This window comes from Mustela erminea, chromosome 16 (genome assembly GCF_009829155.1).
Source record: "Mustela erminea isolate mMusErm1 chromosome 16, mMusErm1.Pri, whole genome shotgun sequence".
Lineage (NCBI taxonomy): Eukaryota > Metazoa > Chordata > Mammalia > Carnivora > Mustelidae > Mustela > Mustela erminea.
This window is the reverse complement of record NC_045629.1, coordinates 50354799-50372348: the sequence shown is the minus strand read 5'-3', so window position 1 is coordinate 50372348 and position 17550 is coordinate 50354799. Positions and strand designations below refer to the sequence as shown.

The window sequence follows — 17550 nt, the reverse complement described above, 5'->3', positions numbered from 1 at the left end:
GGCTATGTGTATACTCAGCATGAATTGGTTAAACTATACTCCTTATGATTTGCACAAGAGTGGGTCTTTTTTGTGACTTAATCCTTTTTCCCTGTGGATATTAGTGAGGAAGATATTTTAATAACTTTTTTTTCTTTTCTCATTTTTAAGAATTGATTAGTTTTAAGGTTCATTTAGAACAGTTGTTTTGTAATTAAACTATCTTAATGAGTTTTGTAGACTATTAAAACTATAGCCTGGTGTTCTGTTTAATATATGTTTATTTTCCTGAATAAGGGAGTACTCTGTAGTTTTAAATATTAACAAACTGACAACGGTTTCGGTTTTAAAAATAAAAAATTTAGGTGCGAGCAGTGTTCCTGCCTTCTTTTCTGAAGATGATTCACAATCAAATGACTCAAGTGATTCTGATAGCAGCAGTAGTCAGAGTGACGACATAGAACAGGAGACCTTTATGCTTGATGAGCCATTAGAGAGAACCACAAATAGCTCCCACGCCAATGGTGCTGCTCAAGCTCCCCGGTCCATGCAGTGGGCTGTCCGTAACACCCAACATCAGCGGGCAGCCAGCACAGCCCCTTCCAGCACATCCACACCAGCAGGCAAGTTGGAAGACTTCATATTCTTGAAAGACTTAAATAGGTTTTTAAAATTACGTATGTTTATCTAGCCCAGTTAAGTAGTTTCATAATAGTTCTTCATTGTTTTGCTGGGTTCAAGTACAAAAAGTATTTACATATGCTTATATCAAGATTTCTCAGTGTCCGTACCATTGCTACTTTGGGCTGAATAATCCTTTATTTGTGATTGCGCATTGTAGTATGTTTAGCAGTATCGTTGACCTCTATGCACCAGATGCCAGTAGCAACACCACCCCCTACGCCCCCTTGTGACAACCAAAAATGCCTGTAGATGTCAAATGTCCCCTGTTTGGGGGCAGCAGGGAATAGCAGAATTGTCTCTGGTTGAGAACATTATAGTAATTCTTGTCCCCCTCATCATCGCCCTCCCTAATTTAGTGTGGTTTAAGAAAAAGTTTTTTGTTCAGTTGCCACATTTGCCAGTGCAGTTGATCTTTTAGCTTATTTAAATGTATACAGTGCTAGAGAAACACAATTAGCATCTGACAACTTGTTGTGGTTGTCCTTTTTTTCTTTATAGCAAGTTCAGCGGGTTTGATTTATATTGATCCTTCAAATTTACGCCGGAGTGGTACCATCAGCACGAGTGCTGCAGCTGCGGCAGCTGCTTTGGAAGCTAGCAATGCCAGCAGCTACTTAACATCTGCAAGCAGTTTAGCCAGGGCTTACAGCATTGTTATAAGACAAATCTCGGACTTGATGGGCCTTATTCCTAAGTATAATCACCTAGTGTACTCTCAGATTCCAGCAGCTGTGAAATTGACTTACCAAGATGCAGTAAACTTACAGGTATGAAAACATTGAAAAGTTACTCATTCAAATACATATTTTGGCTGATCATTTATAAGAATTCCAGTATAATGGGAATTAATGTTACAAATATTCAAGTGTTTACATAATACTAGTGTATCAAATTTAACTTTATTTGGATAGTTTTAACTATTTTAGTTTGGTCTTCATAGAACTATGTAGAAGAAAAGCTTATTCCCACTTGGAACTGGATGGTCAGTATTATGGATTCTACTGAAGCTCAATTACGTTATGGTTCTGCATTAGCATCTGCTGGTGATCCGGGGCATCCAAATCATCCTCTTCACGCTTCTCAGAATTCAGCTCGAAGAGAGAGGATGACTGCACGAGAAGAGGCTAGTTTACGAACCCTGGAAGGCAGACGGTATGAAATGCTTCATATATGCTTGTATGTTTAGACAGAACCCTTACGTATGTCCTAGAAAGCTAGAGCTTTTAGATTGCTGTTACATAAGACTTCAGTCTGTTTTGTTTGAAGGAGGGAGATACCTTGTGTTAGTTGTTTTTAAATTGTTGTGTAGTTGAAGCAAAATAAGTTAGTTCTAATCCAAGCTAATTTTAAAAAATTCATTGGGATTGTAGAAATCTGATGCTGAATACTTCTCATTTTGAAGTAGTTGATCTACATCCTTGTATCCTTTGACCATGGTGGAATATGAATGTACGTTGTACTTGGGAAGAGGAGAGAGTATGCAGTTACCAAAGCTGCTCTTTGATTCCTTCAAATGTCTTTTTCTACATCTGCCAGTTTGTTGAAGTGTATTTAAGTATATTTGTGTATTTGGTATTTTTTTAAGGTTTTACTTATTTATTTTAGATAGGGTGAGCACATGCAAGAGAGTTGAGTGGGGGCAGAGGGAGAGAATCTTGAAGCAGACCCCTTCTGAGCACAGAGTCTGGTACAGGGCTTGATCTCATGACCTTGAGATCATGACCTGAGCCAAAATCAGGAGTCAGACGTTTAACCAGTTGAGCCACCCAGGTGCTCCTGTATTTGTTTTCTGTTTAGTTATAAAATGAACTTTTTCAGGACTAGGAATTAGCCCAAAATTGAATACTAGAGTCATGAGGCAGTGCCCTATAGTGAAAGTACCCCATACCCAAAGTCACCATCCTAGGATTTGGTTCTATTTTTGGCTTAGGCAAAACAACCTTGCTATTTATATTTAGGGAGGAAGACAAGGGGCTTAGGAGACTGCTTAGGAACCTTAACAAGATATGGTTGGAGTCTACAGTTGAAAAGTAACAGTTATTTAGGATAAGTGAAGGCCAGGAAGGTAGAGAGAGAGAGAAGCACTGAAATCATACAGAATTACAGCCTTGTTGAAGGGTGGAGCAGGAGGAGGCAAAATTTACACGTAGACTTTGATTCTGAATAAACTAATAGGAAATTTAAGAGAAAAATCTAGAGGAGTATAGAATGGACATACTTGATTTACTGAGAACTGGGAGAGGATTTGGTGGAAACATCTAGAGTACAAAACTGAATGCTTGGCAGAGAGATCTGGACTACTTGGGAGGCCTCTGCTTTCTTGTCCTGGGAAGGCTGCTCCACAAAAAGATACAAACATTGTCTTTGTTAGGCAAGTTCCTCCCTGAAGAATAGAGTTCTGATAATAGATCTTGATTGGGAACAGGGGTCTCCCTTTATTTTACTGTAGCTCTCATTCTAATAGAATACCCTTATTGAGAAAGAATTCACATACTGCACAGTTCACCCATTTAAGTGTACAGTTCCATACTTGTGAGTATAGTCAGAGCTATGCAGCCATCATCACAATTAATTTTGGGATATTTTTTATCATCTCCACGAGAATACTGGTAGTCACCTTCAATTTTCCTCTACCTTCCCACCCTAAGCAACCACCGATCTACACTCTTCCTCTGTAGCGTTGCCTATTCGGGACATTTCATATAGGGAATCATACAGTATGGTATTCTGTGCCTGGCTTCTTTTACCTAGCATGATGGTTTTAAGGTTCGTCCAGGTTTAGCATTATCAGTCAATACATTACTTCCTAGTAATATTTCATTGTATGGATGTGCCACATTTTTTTTTATCCATAAGTTGGGTTTTTCAACCCTTTTGGCTCTTGTGAATAAAGCAGCTGTGAATATTTGTTTACAGGTTTTTGTATAGACATGTTTTCAGTTACCTTGGGTAAATACCTAACGGTGGAATTGTTAGATCATACGGTAATTCTGTCAACCATTTGAGGAGCTGCCAGAGTTTCCTAGAGTGGTTGCGCTATTTTACATTCCCAATAGCAGTGTATGAGGTTTCTAATTTCTCTGTCTCGTGGCTAACTCTTGTTACTAACTTTTTTCTTGTAGCCATCCTAGTGGTTATGAAGTGGTAGGTCATTGTGGTTTTGATTTGCGTTTCCGTAATGGCTAAATAAATGATGAACATTGTTTCATGGTCTTATTGGTCATTCGTATATCTTTTTTGGGGAGACATCTGTTTAGATTCTTTGCCCTTTTTTTAATTGGCTTGTCTTTTTTTTTTTTTTACTGAGTTGTATGAGTTGCTTATATTTTCTGAATATAAGTTCCTTATCAGATTCATGACTTTCAGAAATTTTGTCCCATCCTATGTGTGTTTTCATTTTTTTGATGGTGTCCTTTGAACATAAGTTTTTAATTTTGATAAAGTCTCAACGCTGTGTGTGTTTTCTTGTTGCTTGTGTCTTAGTGTCATGTTAGGCAGTAGTTCTCAGCATGTAATTCCCCAGAATAGCAACATCAGCATCACCTAGGAGCTTGTTAGAAATAACAAAATTTGGGGGCCCTGCTCCAAATCTACTAAATTTTCTGAAGATGGGGCCACAGTCTGTCTCAACAAGTCCTCCAGGAAATTTTGATAAGATCCTGAAGTTCAAGAACCATTGTCTTTAGGGAAGAAACTCCTTTCCCTTCCAAAGGAAATGAGAAATCCTTTCCTGAATAAAAGCGCAGGATAGTGGGACATCTGATTGGCTCAGTCAGTTAAGTGTTTGACTCTTAATTTTAGCTCAGGTCTTGATCTCGGGGTCCTGAGAGTCCTGTGTTGGGCTCTGAGCTTAGCAGGGAGTCTGCTTGGCTTCTTTCTCTCCCTCTGCTCACCACCCCCTACCGTCCCCCCTCTAAAATAAATAAATCTTAAAAAAACAAAACAACAACCAAAAAAGAGGACCACGTATGGTTAATGAGTTTTGATTTATGGATACCCTTAGTTCCTAATTTTGAATATTTATGATGGTGGTAAGTTTCACATTTGTTTCTTTTTAAAAAAGATTTTAATTTCTTTATCCTCCTACAGACGTGCCACATTGCTTAGCGCCCGTCAAGGAATGATGTCTGCCCGAGGGGACTTCCTAAATTACGCTCTGTCTTTAATGCGGTCTCATAATGATGAGCATTCTGATGTTCTTCCAGTTTTGGATGTTTGCTCACTGAAGCATGTGGCATATGTTTTTCAAGCCCTTATATATTGGATTAAAGCAATGAATCAGCAAACAACATTGGATACGCCTCAACTGGAACGCAAAAGGTACCCATACTTGCCATGAGGTTGGTTTAGGAAATACTTAATTGCTAAAAATGGTCTCTATCAGTTTTGTTCGATTTTTGGAGTGAGGAGAACAGTGTTGCAAAAGATAAATAGTACAGGAACATTTCATGTGGGAAAGAGGGCTGAGTATCCATAGCTGCTACTCATTTAAAACAGGAAACCTGAGAATCCACTTAAGCTTTATGTTTGATGTAGTTTGTCATGTTTTCTATTAGGGTTTGTGTAAGTACTCACTATTTCTGACTGTGATTATCCTTTTTCTTTGGAACCTACTTTGTAATTGCTGTACCTTTGGCTGGTCAGTCTACCATTCCCAGAGTCTGAAACTTGATCACAATGTTTGAAATTGACTAGATACTTAACTGACTTCTTCAGTGTTTTTTGCTTATAGTTCCCATCACCTTTGCTCCATACTTCATTTAAAAACTTGTCTTTTTAAAGGACGCGAGAACTCTTGGAACTGGGTATTGATAATGAAGATTCAGAACATGAAAATGATGATGACACCAATCAAAGTTAGTGTACAGAAAATCTGCTAATCTACTTCAAGAAATGGCTGCCTCAGTATTTCCCCTTCAAGCTTTTTAACTTCATTATTTTCTGTCTGGGTGGGAATTTCTCTTTTCTTCTCTATGTCCCATTTCTTGCATTTTCTGTCCATTATCCCTTATATATCCTTGAGTTCTTTGCTTCATAACTAAGGATGAATTAAAGAAATGTTATGAACTTTTTAACAGTCAATATTTTTTCTATTTTATCTTTGTATCCTTTGTGTTTTAGTCTTATGTTTACCTTTATTTTTAAGTGTGTAAGTACAACATTTTTTAAAAATCTTAAGAGAACCTTTATTAATGCTGATGCAAAATAGGTTTAGTCAAGACAATGAGAAATCCCATTATAACTCTCGAACATCAAAACTCGTAATTACGAGTTAATGCAATAAAAAAATATTCCAAACTGAAGAAATTTTGGGATCTTCTGCAGTCTCTTTGTAGTTTTTAGCTATTATTTCACGTGGAATTTAAAAATTTTTTGAAGTGGGGTCAAATAGCCTGTCTTCTTCCCTATTTCTTTTTAACAGTTAGAACTCTTATTCAGCCCAGGGAAAGACAACTGATCTAACTGCTGCTGTTTGAAAACCCAGCCATAGCTCAATATTTTCATAGCATACTGTACACTGTCCAGTTTTACTCCATTAAGGGGAGAAGGTGGTGTTCTGCTGACTTACTGTTGAGATGAATGAGGCATCCAGGCATTTTTGTCTTGTAGAGAAAGAATTTTTGTAAGCACATGCTCAAATCTCTGCTCCAGACCATCTCTTCCTTTTAGAGTCATTAGTGAGCCATGTCCTGAATAGGCTTAGGAAGCTAGCTCTATTCAGATTTGACTCCCTTGAGAGAGAAAGATTTGGGAAATGTTTGTCCAGTACAGAAATGGAACACTATTTGTTACTGTTAATACTTTAAGGTTTTTTTTGTCATGTTAAAGTACACATAATAGAATTTACCATTGTAACCACTTTAAATTGGTAGTATTTTAAATTTTCACCTAAAAATATTATCAGAATTTTGGACAATTATTTTTGGGTTTTGGGTGACATTAAAATTTCATGAAGAGGTTACAGGAATTTTGGATTGAACAGATTGAGATTCTTTTACCCTTCCCTGGTAATTAATACTTTCTAAAAAACAAACACTTTATCTCTTTACGTTTAGGTGCTACTTTGAATGATAAGGATGATGACTCTCTTCCTGCAGAAACTGGTCAAAACCACCCATTTTTCCGACGCTCAGACTCCATGACGTTCCTTGGATGTATACCGCCAAATCCATTTGAAGTGCCTCTGGCTGAAGCCATCCCCTTGGCTGATCAGCCACATCTGTTGCAGGTGATTTAGATAAACTAGTCTTACAAGGTTTCTTTTTAAGTGACTCTATTTTTTTTAAGTGTTCAGTGTAACTAGAATATTTCTGTTAAAATTCCAGCCAAACGCTAGAAAGGAGGATCTTTTTGGCCGTCCAAGTCAGGGTCTTTATTCTTCATCTGCCAGTAGTGGGAAATGCTTAATGGAGGTTACAGTGGATAGAAACTGCCTTGAGGTAAGATAGTAAAAATCTTCACAATACAATATTTGTGATTGAGAACTTGTCCCAGTATCTCGAGTTTTGGAAATGCATTATTCCAGAATATTGTATTGCCTCAAATAATGGAAATATCAGAAATTCCTGCCTTATGACATAATTCCATATTATTTCATAACTCCGTCAGTGTTAACATCCTGCTTTGAGAACTAACTTGTTTTAGGTCAGTGACTTCATCTGTGAAATGGCAGTTTCATTATGTGTTTTGCCTATTTCACAGAGTTGAATGCTGTAATGCTGCTGGAAATTAAATCTTCATATGTGTAATGTATATGTATATATATCGTATATATGAATATCTGTCGTATTGGCTTCAGAGTTTTTTTTTTGGCTGTAGAATATGAATAAATAAAGTAGAATTATTCAACAGGTCATTATTAATATCTACTAGGTGCGGTCTCAATCTTTATAACCATGTTGGATAGAAAGCATTTTTATCCTGATTTTATGGGTAAAAAATTGAGGCTTGCAGAGATGACATTTCTTGTCATTTCTTGTGGGAATGTCTGTTGTTATACAACTAGTTAGATAGTAGATCTAGTTTATAGATAAAAGCCTTATTTGAGAGCCTGAAATTATACAGTCTGTACTATTTCTCAAATAAAAACATAACAAACATTTTTAAGAGCAGAATTTTCTTTATTATCTGAGTGACAAAAGAATGCAATCCTGCAAATACTGAAAATACATGGGACATTAAAGTAACCACTGGTATTATAGAGAATCCTTTAAAAGTTCTCAGGCTGCTGTGGTAAATGCACAGTGGTGCAGTTTCATTGGTGGTCAGCAAGAGGAATCAGAGAAAAGAAACAGGCTGCATCTTTGTTATTGAAGCACTAGAAAGGAATTACTTAACTTCCATGTAATTTCTGTGGAGTTTTAGTAAGTTCTTGAAAAGGAAATCTAGTCAGTGGTTTTTTTTTTAATGCCTAACTTTTATATGTAAAAATTCATAGGTTCTCCCAACTAAAATGTCTTACGCTGCCAATTTGAAAAATGTAATGAACATGCAAAATCGACAAAAAAAGGAAGGGGAAGAACAGAATGTGGTGCCAGAAGAAGCTGAAAGTTCAAAACCAGGGCCATCTGCTCATGATCTTGCAGCACAATTGAAAAGCAGTTTACTAGCAGAAATAGGACTGACTGAAAGTGAAGGCCCACCTCTTACATCTTTCAGGTATTTGCTAAGTGGAGATAGTTTTTCTGTTACATTACTTTATGGGTATTATAATTCTTGGAAGAATTTTTATTTAGGGATTTTATAATTTATATCATTTGTATGTAAATAATAGAATTAAATGTTATCTGATTTCTGTGTGTTCCTGATTTATAATCAGATATTTAAATATTTGCGCTGTCTGGATTTTGGGGGTGACTGTATAGTCATTGATTGATTCTAATTTTCTCTTCACATTACTGAGGAAATTCTAAGGCTCTGCAGTACTGAGTTAAGTATGTCCATGTCAAATTGCCAGTGAACAGTTGTGTTACCAGCAGCTCAACAAAGGAAAACCCTGTGAATGACTATAGAGTTTTGTAGATTCGTGACTCTCACACTTGCTTGGGCTCCTATGCCAGGTTCACAGTTGGTTCTTATTTTGTAAGAAAGAGGTGGGTTCTTTGATTTCCCAATAAAAATTGCTAGTGTACACTGTGGCTCGGTATGACTAATCTCAAATAATTTGTTGAGTACAAATGGTTTATAGAATATCAAACAATTATTTTTGCTTAGGAAACGATATACTATTTTATATACACAGTCCAACAACCATAAAAGGCAAGGAAGAAATGTGGACTAGGGGTGGGGGGCAAGCTTTTTGGAGACAATATGGCCTGAGCTGAGATGGTCAGACCATGTAGAAGCAAACCACTGAAGGAGAGAAGAATTGGAGGTAAGGAGATAAAGTAGAAAGCTGTTACTCTAGCTCAGGCTAGTGGTAAAGGGGCTGAAAAAGAATATTGCCTTTGGGTATGGATAGGAAATTTTGGAAAGAGAAGCTTATGAAGGACTTAATCACTCTGGAGGAACAGGGGAAAGACACATTAAAATTTGTTTCAAGTTTGTGCCATAGGGAAATAGGTGGTACTACTGAAAAAAAGCATGAGGCAGTGTCATTGAAGCGAAGAGGCCATATTCTGTTTTCCTGTGTTGAGTTGGACATGTATGTCATTGACATGGATATATTTAACACAGTGGAAATTTTGGTCTGTTATGAAAATCTGAACTGGAGAGGGATCTGGGAGGCACCCAGATGGAGAAGCATGATGGACTTTAGGGAGAAGAGGTAAAATTGAAGATGAAGGTAGGCAGCTGGGAGATGTATCCTTATATAAAGGACAGAAGGAATAATGGAATAAAAATGAGAAGTTCTGTGAGGAATGAGAGTTACAGAAAAACTGTGTTAGGATGTGGTTTGAAAAGATCAAGAAAATTACTGTCATTGACCAAAAATCAAGGAATCTTTATAGTTGGCTTAATTACTTCCCACTCTCCCCTTAAACCTCTTGCAGGCCACAGTGTAGCTTCATGGGAATGGTTATTTCCCACGATATGCTGTTAGGACGTTGGCGCCTTTCTTTGGAACTATTTGGCAGGGTTTTCATGGAAGATGTTGGAGCAGAACCTGGATCAGTATGTATTTTGAGCACTTTTAATTCTGTTCTGCTTCATAAGAACTTATGTCAGAGAATAATTTTGTCATGCCTTTCTTTTTTTTTTTAAAGATCCTAACTGAATTGGGTGGTTTTGAGGTAAAAGAATCAAAATTCCGTAGAGAAATGGAAAAACTGAGGAACCAACAGTCAAGAGATTTATCACTAGAGGTAAAGGTATTTAGATTTTCTTATACTATACATATAGTGTGCCATTTATTTGAAGTTTCAAAACAAAAAATCTTGTTTAGGGATATGTTTATTATAATTAAAAATTTAATAAATGGTAATCACCATATTTAGAGTAGTGGTTATCTCTGGCAGTTGGTTTCCTAACATCATCTCTTGATCAATGAGTATTTTTAGTTTTTGTTTTTGTTTTTTAAACATTTTTGATGTCCTTTATTCCATTAAGGTTATTATATTCCATTGATGCTCAGATTGTTTCTTTGGCTAGTGGGAGTCCTGAGTCCTCTTTGGCTCCTTGGTCCTTTTGACAGGACTCCAACACTCTCTGATAACTTCTTTACTTTTGGGTATGTCTCATCTTGTGTATTTCCTGTCACAGATCTTAAATCAACCATTTCTTCAAGAACCCTTGGTTTCTTTTAGTAGGAATATTTTGAGATTATAATCTGGACTTGAGGGTTGCTCATTGCCTACTAAGTCGGTCATGGTTTCTAGGTCTTTTCAATGGATAGAGCTAGGAAATTTTCCTTTAAGAAAAAGAGAAGTGATACACTAAGTACATACTTGATATTTCCAATTCAAATTTAAGATTTAGGATCACCTAATTGTTTTATTTCCACCTCTTAGTCTTTACCTCCCTTCTTCCAAACCATACATCCAACTTTTCCAACAACACTAAGAAAGTTACTCATTTGCTTTTACTCATAGCATATACACAGCAGTCTTAGAATCACAACATCAACATTACCACCCCAAAATGATTATTGAAAATAGCTTAAGATTTATTTGCATTATTTGGCTTTCCAATTAGAGATATAGTCACATTGCCTCACGTCACTTGAAACAATTTTAATGTGGTTTTGCTACTAATCTGCATACAATCAGGGCCTTTTGTTTAATTTTGCTTTTAACTTTTAGGGATTGCTTTCTCACCTTTTCTTGGTTTGGTTTTGTCATTAGTGTAAAACATCTACAATAATGCAAGGCCAACCCTACAGAAGAAGTTATATTTAGGGAAATCTGGTTTCTTGTCATTAATGTAAAATATCTACAGTAGTGCAAGGACAACTCTACAGAAGAAGTTACATTTAGGGAAATCTGGTTTCTATTTCTGTCTCTTACCATGCGCCTACCTTTCCCCTTCAGGTTTTCTTTTTTCTTTTCTTTTCATTGTCTTCCTTTTTAAAAAAACTGTAATCATGCATGTGTGTGTATGTATTCATTACCCATCTCTCTCCCCTATTCCTGACCCCGAGTGTGCTCTACATTTTACTCCATCTTGCTTTTCCCAGTTAACAGTATATCCCAGAGGTAAAGCCATTGCTGTGTAGAGCAGTGTTCGCCTTCCTTTTACAGCTGCTTTGTCTTAGTAATGCATTTTATGGTTGTATCACAGGTTTTTTGGTGGTGGTGTTGTGGGTTTTTGTTTTTGTTTTTTTTGGTTAAAGATTTTATTTATTTGAGAGAGACCGAGATTGCGACAGAGGGCACAGGGTGGGGAGGAGAGGGAGAAGCAGGCTCCCTGCTAAGCAGGATACCCAGTGTGGTGCTTACTCCTAGGACCCTGGGATCATGACCTGAGCGGGATGCAAACACTTAACCAAGTGAGCCACCCAGGCACCCCACCAATCTCCTACTGATAGACATTTGGGTTTATTTCTAATCTTTTGCAGTTATGAATAGTGGTGTGTGTTTTTCTTTTTGGCTAGTATGTGTGTCTTTGAGATAGATTCTTAGACATAGAAAGGCATATGTATATATAATTTTGGCAAATACTTCTGCATGGTGGTTCTGTACTTTTGCACTTGCAACATTAATATGCGATGCCTCTATAGTTGTGCCAGCAGTTTGTCAAATGTTTAGATTTTTGCCAATCTGTTAGGTAAGAAATCGCGTTCCGTGTAGTTTGAATTTGCATTTCTTATATTATGAGCAAAGTTAAAGATTGTTTCATATATTTATTACTTTTCTATGAACTGTTATATCTTGCCCATTTTCTTCTGTTGTTTTTTTCCTCAATTTTTTAAGGTTCTTTAGAAGCACATTATCTTACAGTGCTATATGAAGATACAGCTTTGTAACAGAAGACACTCACCATTTTCCCAGCTCGTCATTTTTCTTTTACTTGTCGTTTTCTGTCACGAAAGAAATATATCTGTGTTTTCTAGTATATGCTGGGTTTTTTTGTGTTTGATTTTAAAACACACTTTTTATTTACTTGGAATTATCTTGGTATATTACAAAACTGAACAAATGGCTGTTTTCCAACAGACTTACTAAGAAAATGTTAGATTGAGTTACATTCCATTATACAGATTTAATGCAAGACATTTTTAAATGCTTTAGAATGTTTTTTATTTGGGGCTGGGGGTGGCTCAGTCTATTAAGCGTCCAAATCGTGATTTTGGCACAGGTCATGATCTCAGGTTCATGAGATTTGAGCCCTGTGCGATACTGAGCCCAGTGCAGAGCCTGCTTAAGATGGTCTGTCTCCATCTGCACCCGCCCACGCCCCCATGTTCACTTTCCTTCTCTCTCTCTCTCTCTCTCTCAAAAAAAAAAAAAGTTTTAAATTTGGAATATAAGCTCCCAAGAACCCAGATTATTTTGTAGTTAAACTCTCAACAAGAAACTAAAATTACAGTTTCATATTTTATACAGAAAAATTTCAAGGCAGTTTCTAATACTGACTTTACTACTTTTTTGGTGCATTTTAATAGGTTGATCGGGATCGAGATCTTCTCATTCAGCAGACCATGAGGCAGCTAAACAATCACTTTGGTCGAAGATGTGCTACCACACCAATGGCTGTACACAGAGTAAAAGTCACATTTAAGGATGAGCCAGGAGAGGGCAGTGGTGTAGCACGAAGTTTTTATACAGCCATTGCACAAGCATTTTTGTCAAATGAAAAACTACCAAATTTAGATTGTATCCAAAATGCTAACAAAGGCACTCATACAAGTAAGTGTATCTACAGATAACAAGCATCATAAAAATTATTTCAATGGATGAAATTGGTAAAGGGGATTGAGAGGAGAAAACAGATTCTTCTTTCATTAAAACAACTATAATCACAGTTGTATATTTATAATGGGAGAATTTTAGTGTCAATACACATTTTTATACAATTTTTTTCTAGATTAATGATTTACTCTTGTTTAAACTACTCTAATGAACAGTTCATCACTGCTCTTTTACTGCCCCACTTATTTTCATAAATGTGACTGCAGTAGTGAGTTTCTCATCTCAGTTGTTACATGTTTGGAGAGTGGGAAGCTGTAAGTTCTACAGTAATAGAAAAAAATCAGTGAGCACATTACAGATTTCCACCACCCTGTATTTAATTAGCATAGATTGTTAAGAAAATACTGTTCTCTAGAGCAGTGCTATTCAGAGTACAATTTGCAGAGTTGCTACCAGTCCCCAATGAAATAAGGAGCTCGTAAGCAAATGTAGATTGGTTGACTGTATTACTAATTTTACTGTATAATTTAGCAAGACTTTGGGTTTTTTTGGTAATAAGATTTTCTTTTTAACATCCTGGCTCAAGTTGTACCTCCTTGAGGACCAGTACTTAGGGATTAGGATTATTAGCTAATTTTCAAATTAAAATAAAAAAATCTGTGAAAATTACAAATGCCTTTAAGTAGGTTATAATTGGGGATTCATGTAAAGTGAGGGCAGGAATTGTCATCGTGTAGGTGGATAATTCAGGCAGAGGGAATTACTAAGGAAATCCTTTATTTTACCTAGGCTTTAGTGATACTGTATTGAGGTTCTGTAAACTGCCATCATAGAGGCTGAATGAGCTCCAAGAAAGATTGAGGATAAAAAAAAAGAAAAGAAAAGAAAGAAAGATTGAGGATGAAAAGATGTGTGGAGTACTCCAGCCTTTCATCATTAGTTTTACCATTTGACTTTCTTATAATAAAAAGAAATTGGCAGATGTGAATGAGGGAACCTGGGAAGTTGTAACATTTCAGAATAAACTTTTCTGCATTCTCTTTAGGAAACCATACTTTGGTTTCCTTTGGCTTATTATGCTCAACGTTTTGAAAATAGTAATAGCTAATGTTTTAGGTGTCTATAAATGCTCAATGCCCAAAACTAAGAATAAAGAAAAGAGATAGGACTCTAAATCACCTAAGAAGTCTCATCATTACTTATGGTGAAACTGACAGCCCCAGTTGCTACATATTATTTCACAATTGTGACATAATTCATGACTGAGTGAATACTTACTATGCCGGGTACATTCTATACAGTTAACCCCCAACCTTCAAACCAGAGAATCAGAGAAAGGCACTAACAAAAATGCTAAGAGAGATAACCTTCACCTGTTAAGTTCTTATATTTCTCTTATGTCCTCCCATTGACTTTCAAAGTTAAAGTAGTTGCATTTACATGTATCTAAATAAAGTGTGTTTCACATTTTCTTCCAGGTTTAATGCAGAGATTAAGGAACAGAGGAGAGAGGGATCGGGAAAGGGAGAGAGAAAGGGAAATGAGAAGGAGTAGTGGCTTGCGAGCAGGTTCTCGGAGAGATCGAGATAGGTGAGATCATTTTGTATCTTTTACTAAATACCACCTACCACCATTTTGAATGAAATTGGAGCTGGCCTGTAATAGGAGGGTCTCAATTATGTACTATTTTTTAAAAAAAGTTTTAACATTTGGGTAAATAAACTGTACTATTATTAAAATATTTTGCTTTTAAAACCCTGAAAATCATTCTTTCCCCAATTTGTCTTAAAATTTTATTTGTGGAAATTGTGTTATATTTAAACCTCTTAATTTTTCTCCTGTTAGGGTGGGTGGCATTTTACTTTGGACTAAAATTTCTAGGAAGTGTGGGTGAATTTTTGATTTCTGGTATTTTATGGGCTTGCTCCCTTAGAATCTTAGGATCAAATTGAACTATGCATTGCAAAGTTACAGATTTTGAAGTAACAATATCTAGAAAATCTTTATTTTCCAACCATCATCCATTAGGCATTCCACCACCTTAATCCCATAGGGAACTACCTATATGTTCTGGTTTTTCATCTTTGTTACCAGTGGTGCTGATGTTTTTTGCAGACAAGGGAAATAAGATATAATAGCTTTGTTGTTCTTACAGAGACTTCAGAAGGCAGCTTTCCATTGATACTAGGCCCTTCCGACCAGCCTCTGAAGGGAATCCTAGTGATGATCCTGATCCTCTGCCGGCACATCGTCAGGCGCTTGGAGAGAGACTTTATCCTCGTGTACAAGCAATGCAGCCAGTATGTATGGTGCACTGGGCTTCCTCATAACTGACTCTGCCATTTTTGTTTTTTTAATTAAAGTTGGCATTGTAAAAATGTTAGCTACTTTCAAGTCATGTGGTTGAGGACTATAGTTAAAAGAAAGCTTAAGAGGGAAAGCAGCAAAATTTGCTGGAGGGTAGCTTGAAGATTTGTTTTTTCTACCTGTGCTAAGTTGGCATTCTACCTAATAAGTTCCTTGTGTGCATAAGTAATTACCTGTGCATTTAATTTGTACCTTTATTTGTACAAATTGTTATTTTGAAACAGACTTTTTAATCTGTTAAATTGTAGCTAGGACATACTGCAAATAATCTACATTATTGCTGTTAAGTATTGCCAGATTTTTATATTGAATGTTCTGTCAAAGGTTTTTTTCCTATATTATGAAACAAACTAGTTGTGTTTGTTTTCCTTTATACATGACTTACATGTATGTTACAGCAAGAGAAAACAGAAAACCAGCTATAGTTCTTTCAGTAAATCCTTAGCCTTAATTATAGTCTTCTTTCTTCTTCCTCTTTCACTTCTTCCCTCCCATTCTTTTCTTCTACCCTACATGAAAGAAAGGTTTCTGGCTCTCTGAGGGGGATAAATGGAAACTGAGTATTTGTATGTTTATTCATAGATAGCAGAAATCTTAAAAGGCTTGTCATACAAATTTTAAACTAGCTTTAACAAGACTTTGAAAGTTCTCTGTAATTAAGCTTCCAGTTTAATAAAATACCTTAGCTAGTTCAGAAGTTTTTTTCGTTTCCCAAGTGTCTTACATTTTCTTCTTCTTTTGGGGGTGGGGGCGGCTAAAAGATTGTTGATTTAGACAAGAGGTTTCAGAGTAAGGGCAACTAACTTTGTTTGTTGTTTACAGGCATTTGCAAGTAAAATCACTGGCATGCTGTTGGAATTATCCCCAGCTCAGCTGCTTCTCCTTCTAGCAAGTGAAGATTCTCTGAGGGCAAGAGTGGATGAAGCCATGGAACTCATTATAGCACACGGACGGTAATGTATATAATTGGGAAGGCATTTCAGTTTAAATATCAACTACTTTATTTTTAGGATGTAGGTGCTACCATATCTTAAAATGTATACTATAAAGTACACAACTTCAAATGGTTTTATAAGAGATGGGCTTAAAATCCGTGAGTGAGACGATTGAGTTTTGCATGTATTAGAAAGTTAGAATTTTAGCATTCTGACTTAGGTTCTAAAAATCTTTTATATACCTGATATTTAGAAATAACTTGTAAAAAGTACATCCCAAATTCTCTACCAGAATACCCCTAACGGCAGAGGCCAGAGATCTCAACGAACTGGGGTGTAGTTCCTGAGTTCTTGCCATAAGCGTGAAGTTTCTTTTAGAGCTCCTGACTTATCTTAAAAATTCACGCAAATTTTTGCTTTCTGTTGTGTAGTATATTTGTTTTAATATAAAACTTAAAAATATCTAATAGTTAAATTTCTCTTTTTCCAAGGTGACAAAGTAAAAGTGACATCAGGAAGATAGGCCAGACTTATCTGTGCCTTCTATCCTGAGACTACTCTTATATGCAGTTTGAGGCTTTTTAGATGCAAATTTCTGTCTTCCCAGTCATGATCTTGCACAGGAACTTAGATTGGATATAGTCGTAGAAATGGATAAATGGGTAGGCTAAGCACTGAAATGTAACAGCCACTTACCTATTTCATAGCCTTTGAACATCCAAGTCAAAAGACTATTGCTAGAGGTTTATTTTCTTTATTGGTAATTACTGTTTTTCTTCTCTGGGCTTTTATGTACTATTTCTTCATTCCTTTCCCCTGTCTCTGGATGTAATCAACACCGATAGAGCTCAACCCACTATAGAAAAGGTTACAAGGAATGTCCATTTGGGAAAAAACCTTTATATGTGAGGATTGCCAATTTAGTACTTTCTGTTGAATGCAAATAATGTGTAATTTTGATTCCTTTCAGCTGGCTGTGTAAAGTGTACTGTGAATTTGTATTGTAGAATAATTAAACACACTAAAAAATTTGATTCCTGTTGCAGTTGCTTTCTGAACATTTTCTGTTCTTTTATAATGCTACCTGTGAGCTTAAGCTTCAGTACCCCTATGAAGCTGCATTATTTTGTTGTAAATCAGATAGCCCTTAGCTCATTATCTTGAATCACACATATAGTACCTAATTTTTTTGTTACATAGTATTGACTTTTCTGTTCCTATAATTGCACTGACTGGTATGTGTCTTGGATATTTTTTAAAGCCTTTAATAAATGTATTTATAAATCTTTATAAAT

The 17550-nt window shown here is 36.2% G+C and overlaps 1 protein-coding gene across 1 annotated transcript in view; it reads left to right on the top strand.

Moving 5' to 3' along the window:
• The window catches only part of UBR5 (ubiquitin protein ligase E3 component n-recognin 5), a 137220-nt gene that overhangs the window by 107757 nt on the left and 11913 nt on the right, over positions 1–17550 (top strand). Inside the window, 14 exon segments of the mRNA XM_032316474.1 lie at positions 345–602; positions 1162–1430; positions 1604–1815; positions 4753–4983; positions 5446–5519; positions 6720–6892; positions 6990–7103; positions 8102–8322; positions 9657–9777; positions 9870–9968; positions 12707–12950; positions 14432–14543; positions 15109–15253; positions 16143–16273. Coding sequence (XP_032172365.1) covers positions 345–602; positions 1162–1430; positions 1604–1815; positions 4753–4983; positions 5446–5519; positions 6720–6892; positions 6990–7103; positions 8102–8322; positions 9657–9777; positions 9870–9968; positions 12707–12950; positions 14432–14543; positions 15109–15253; positions 16143–16273 — 2404 coding nt within the window.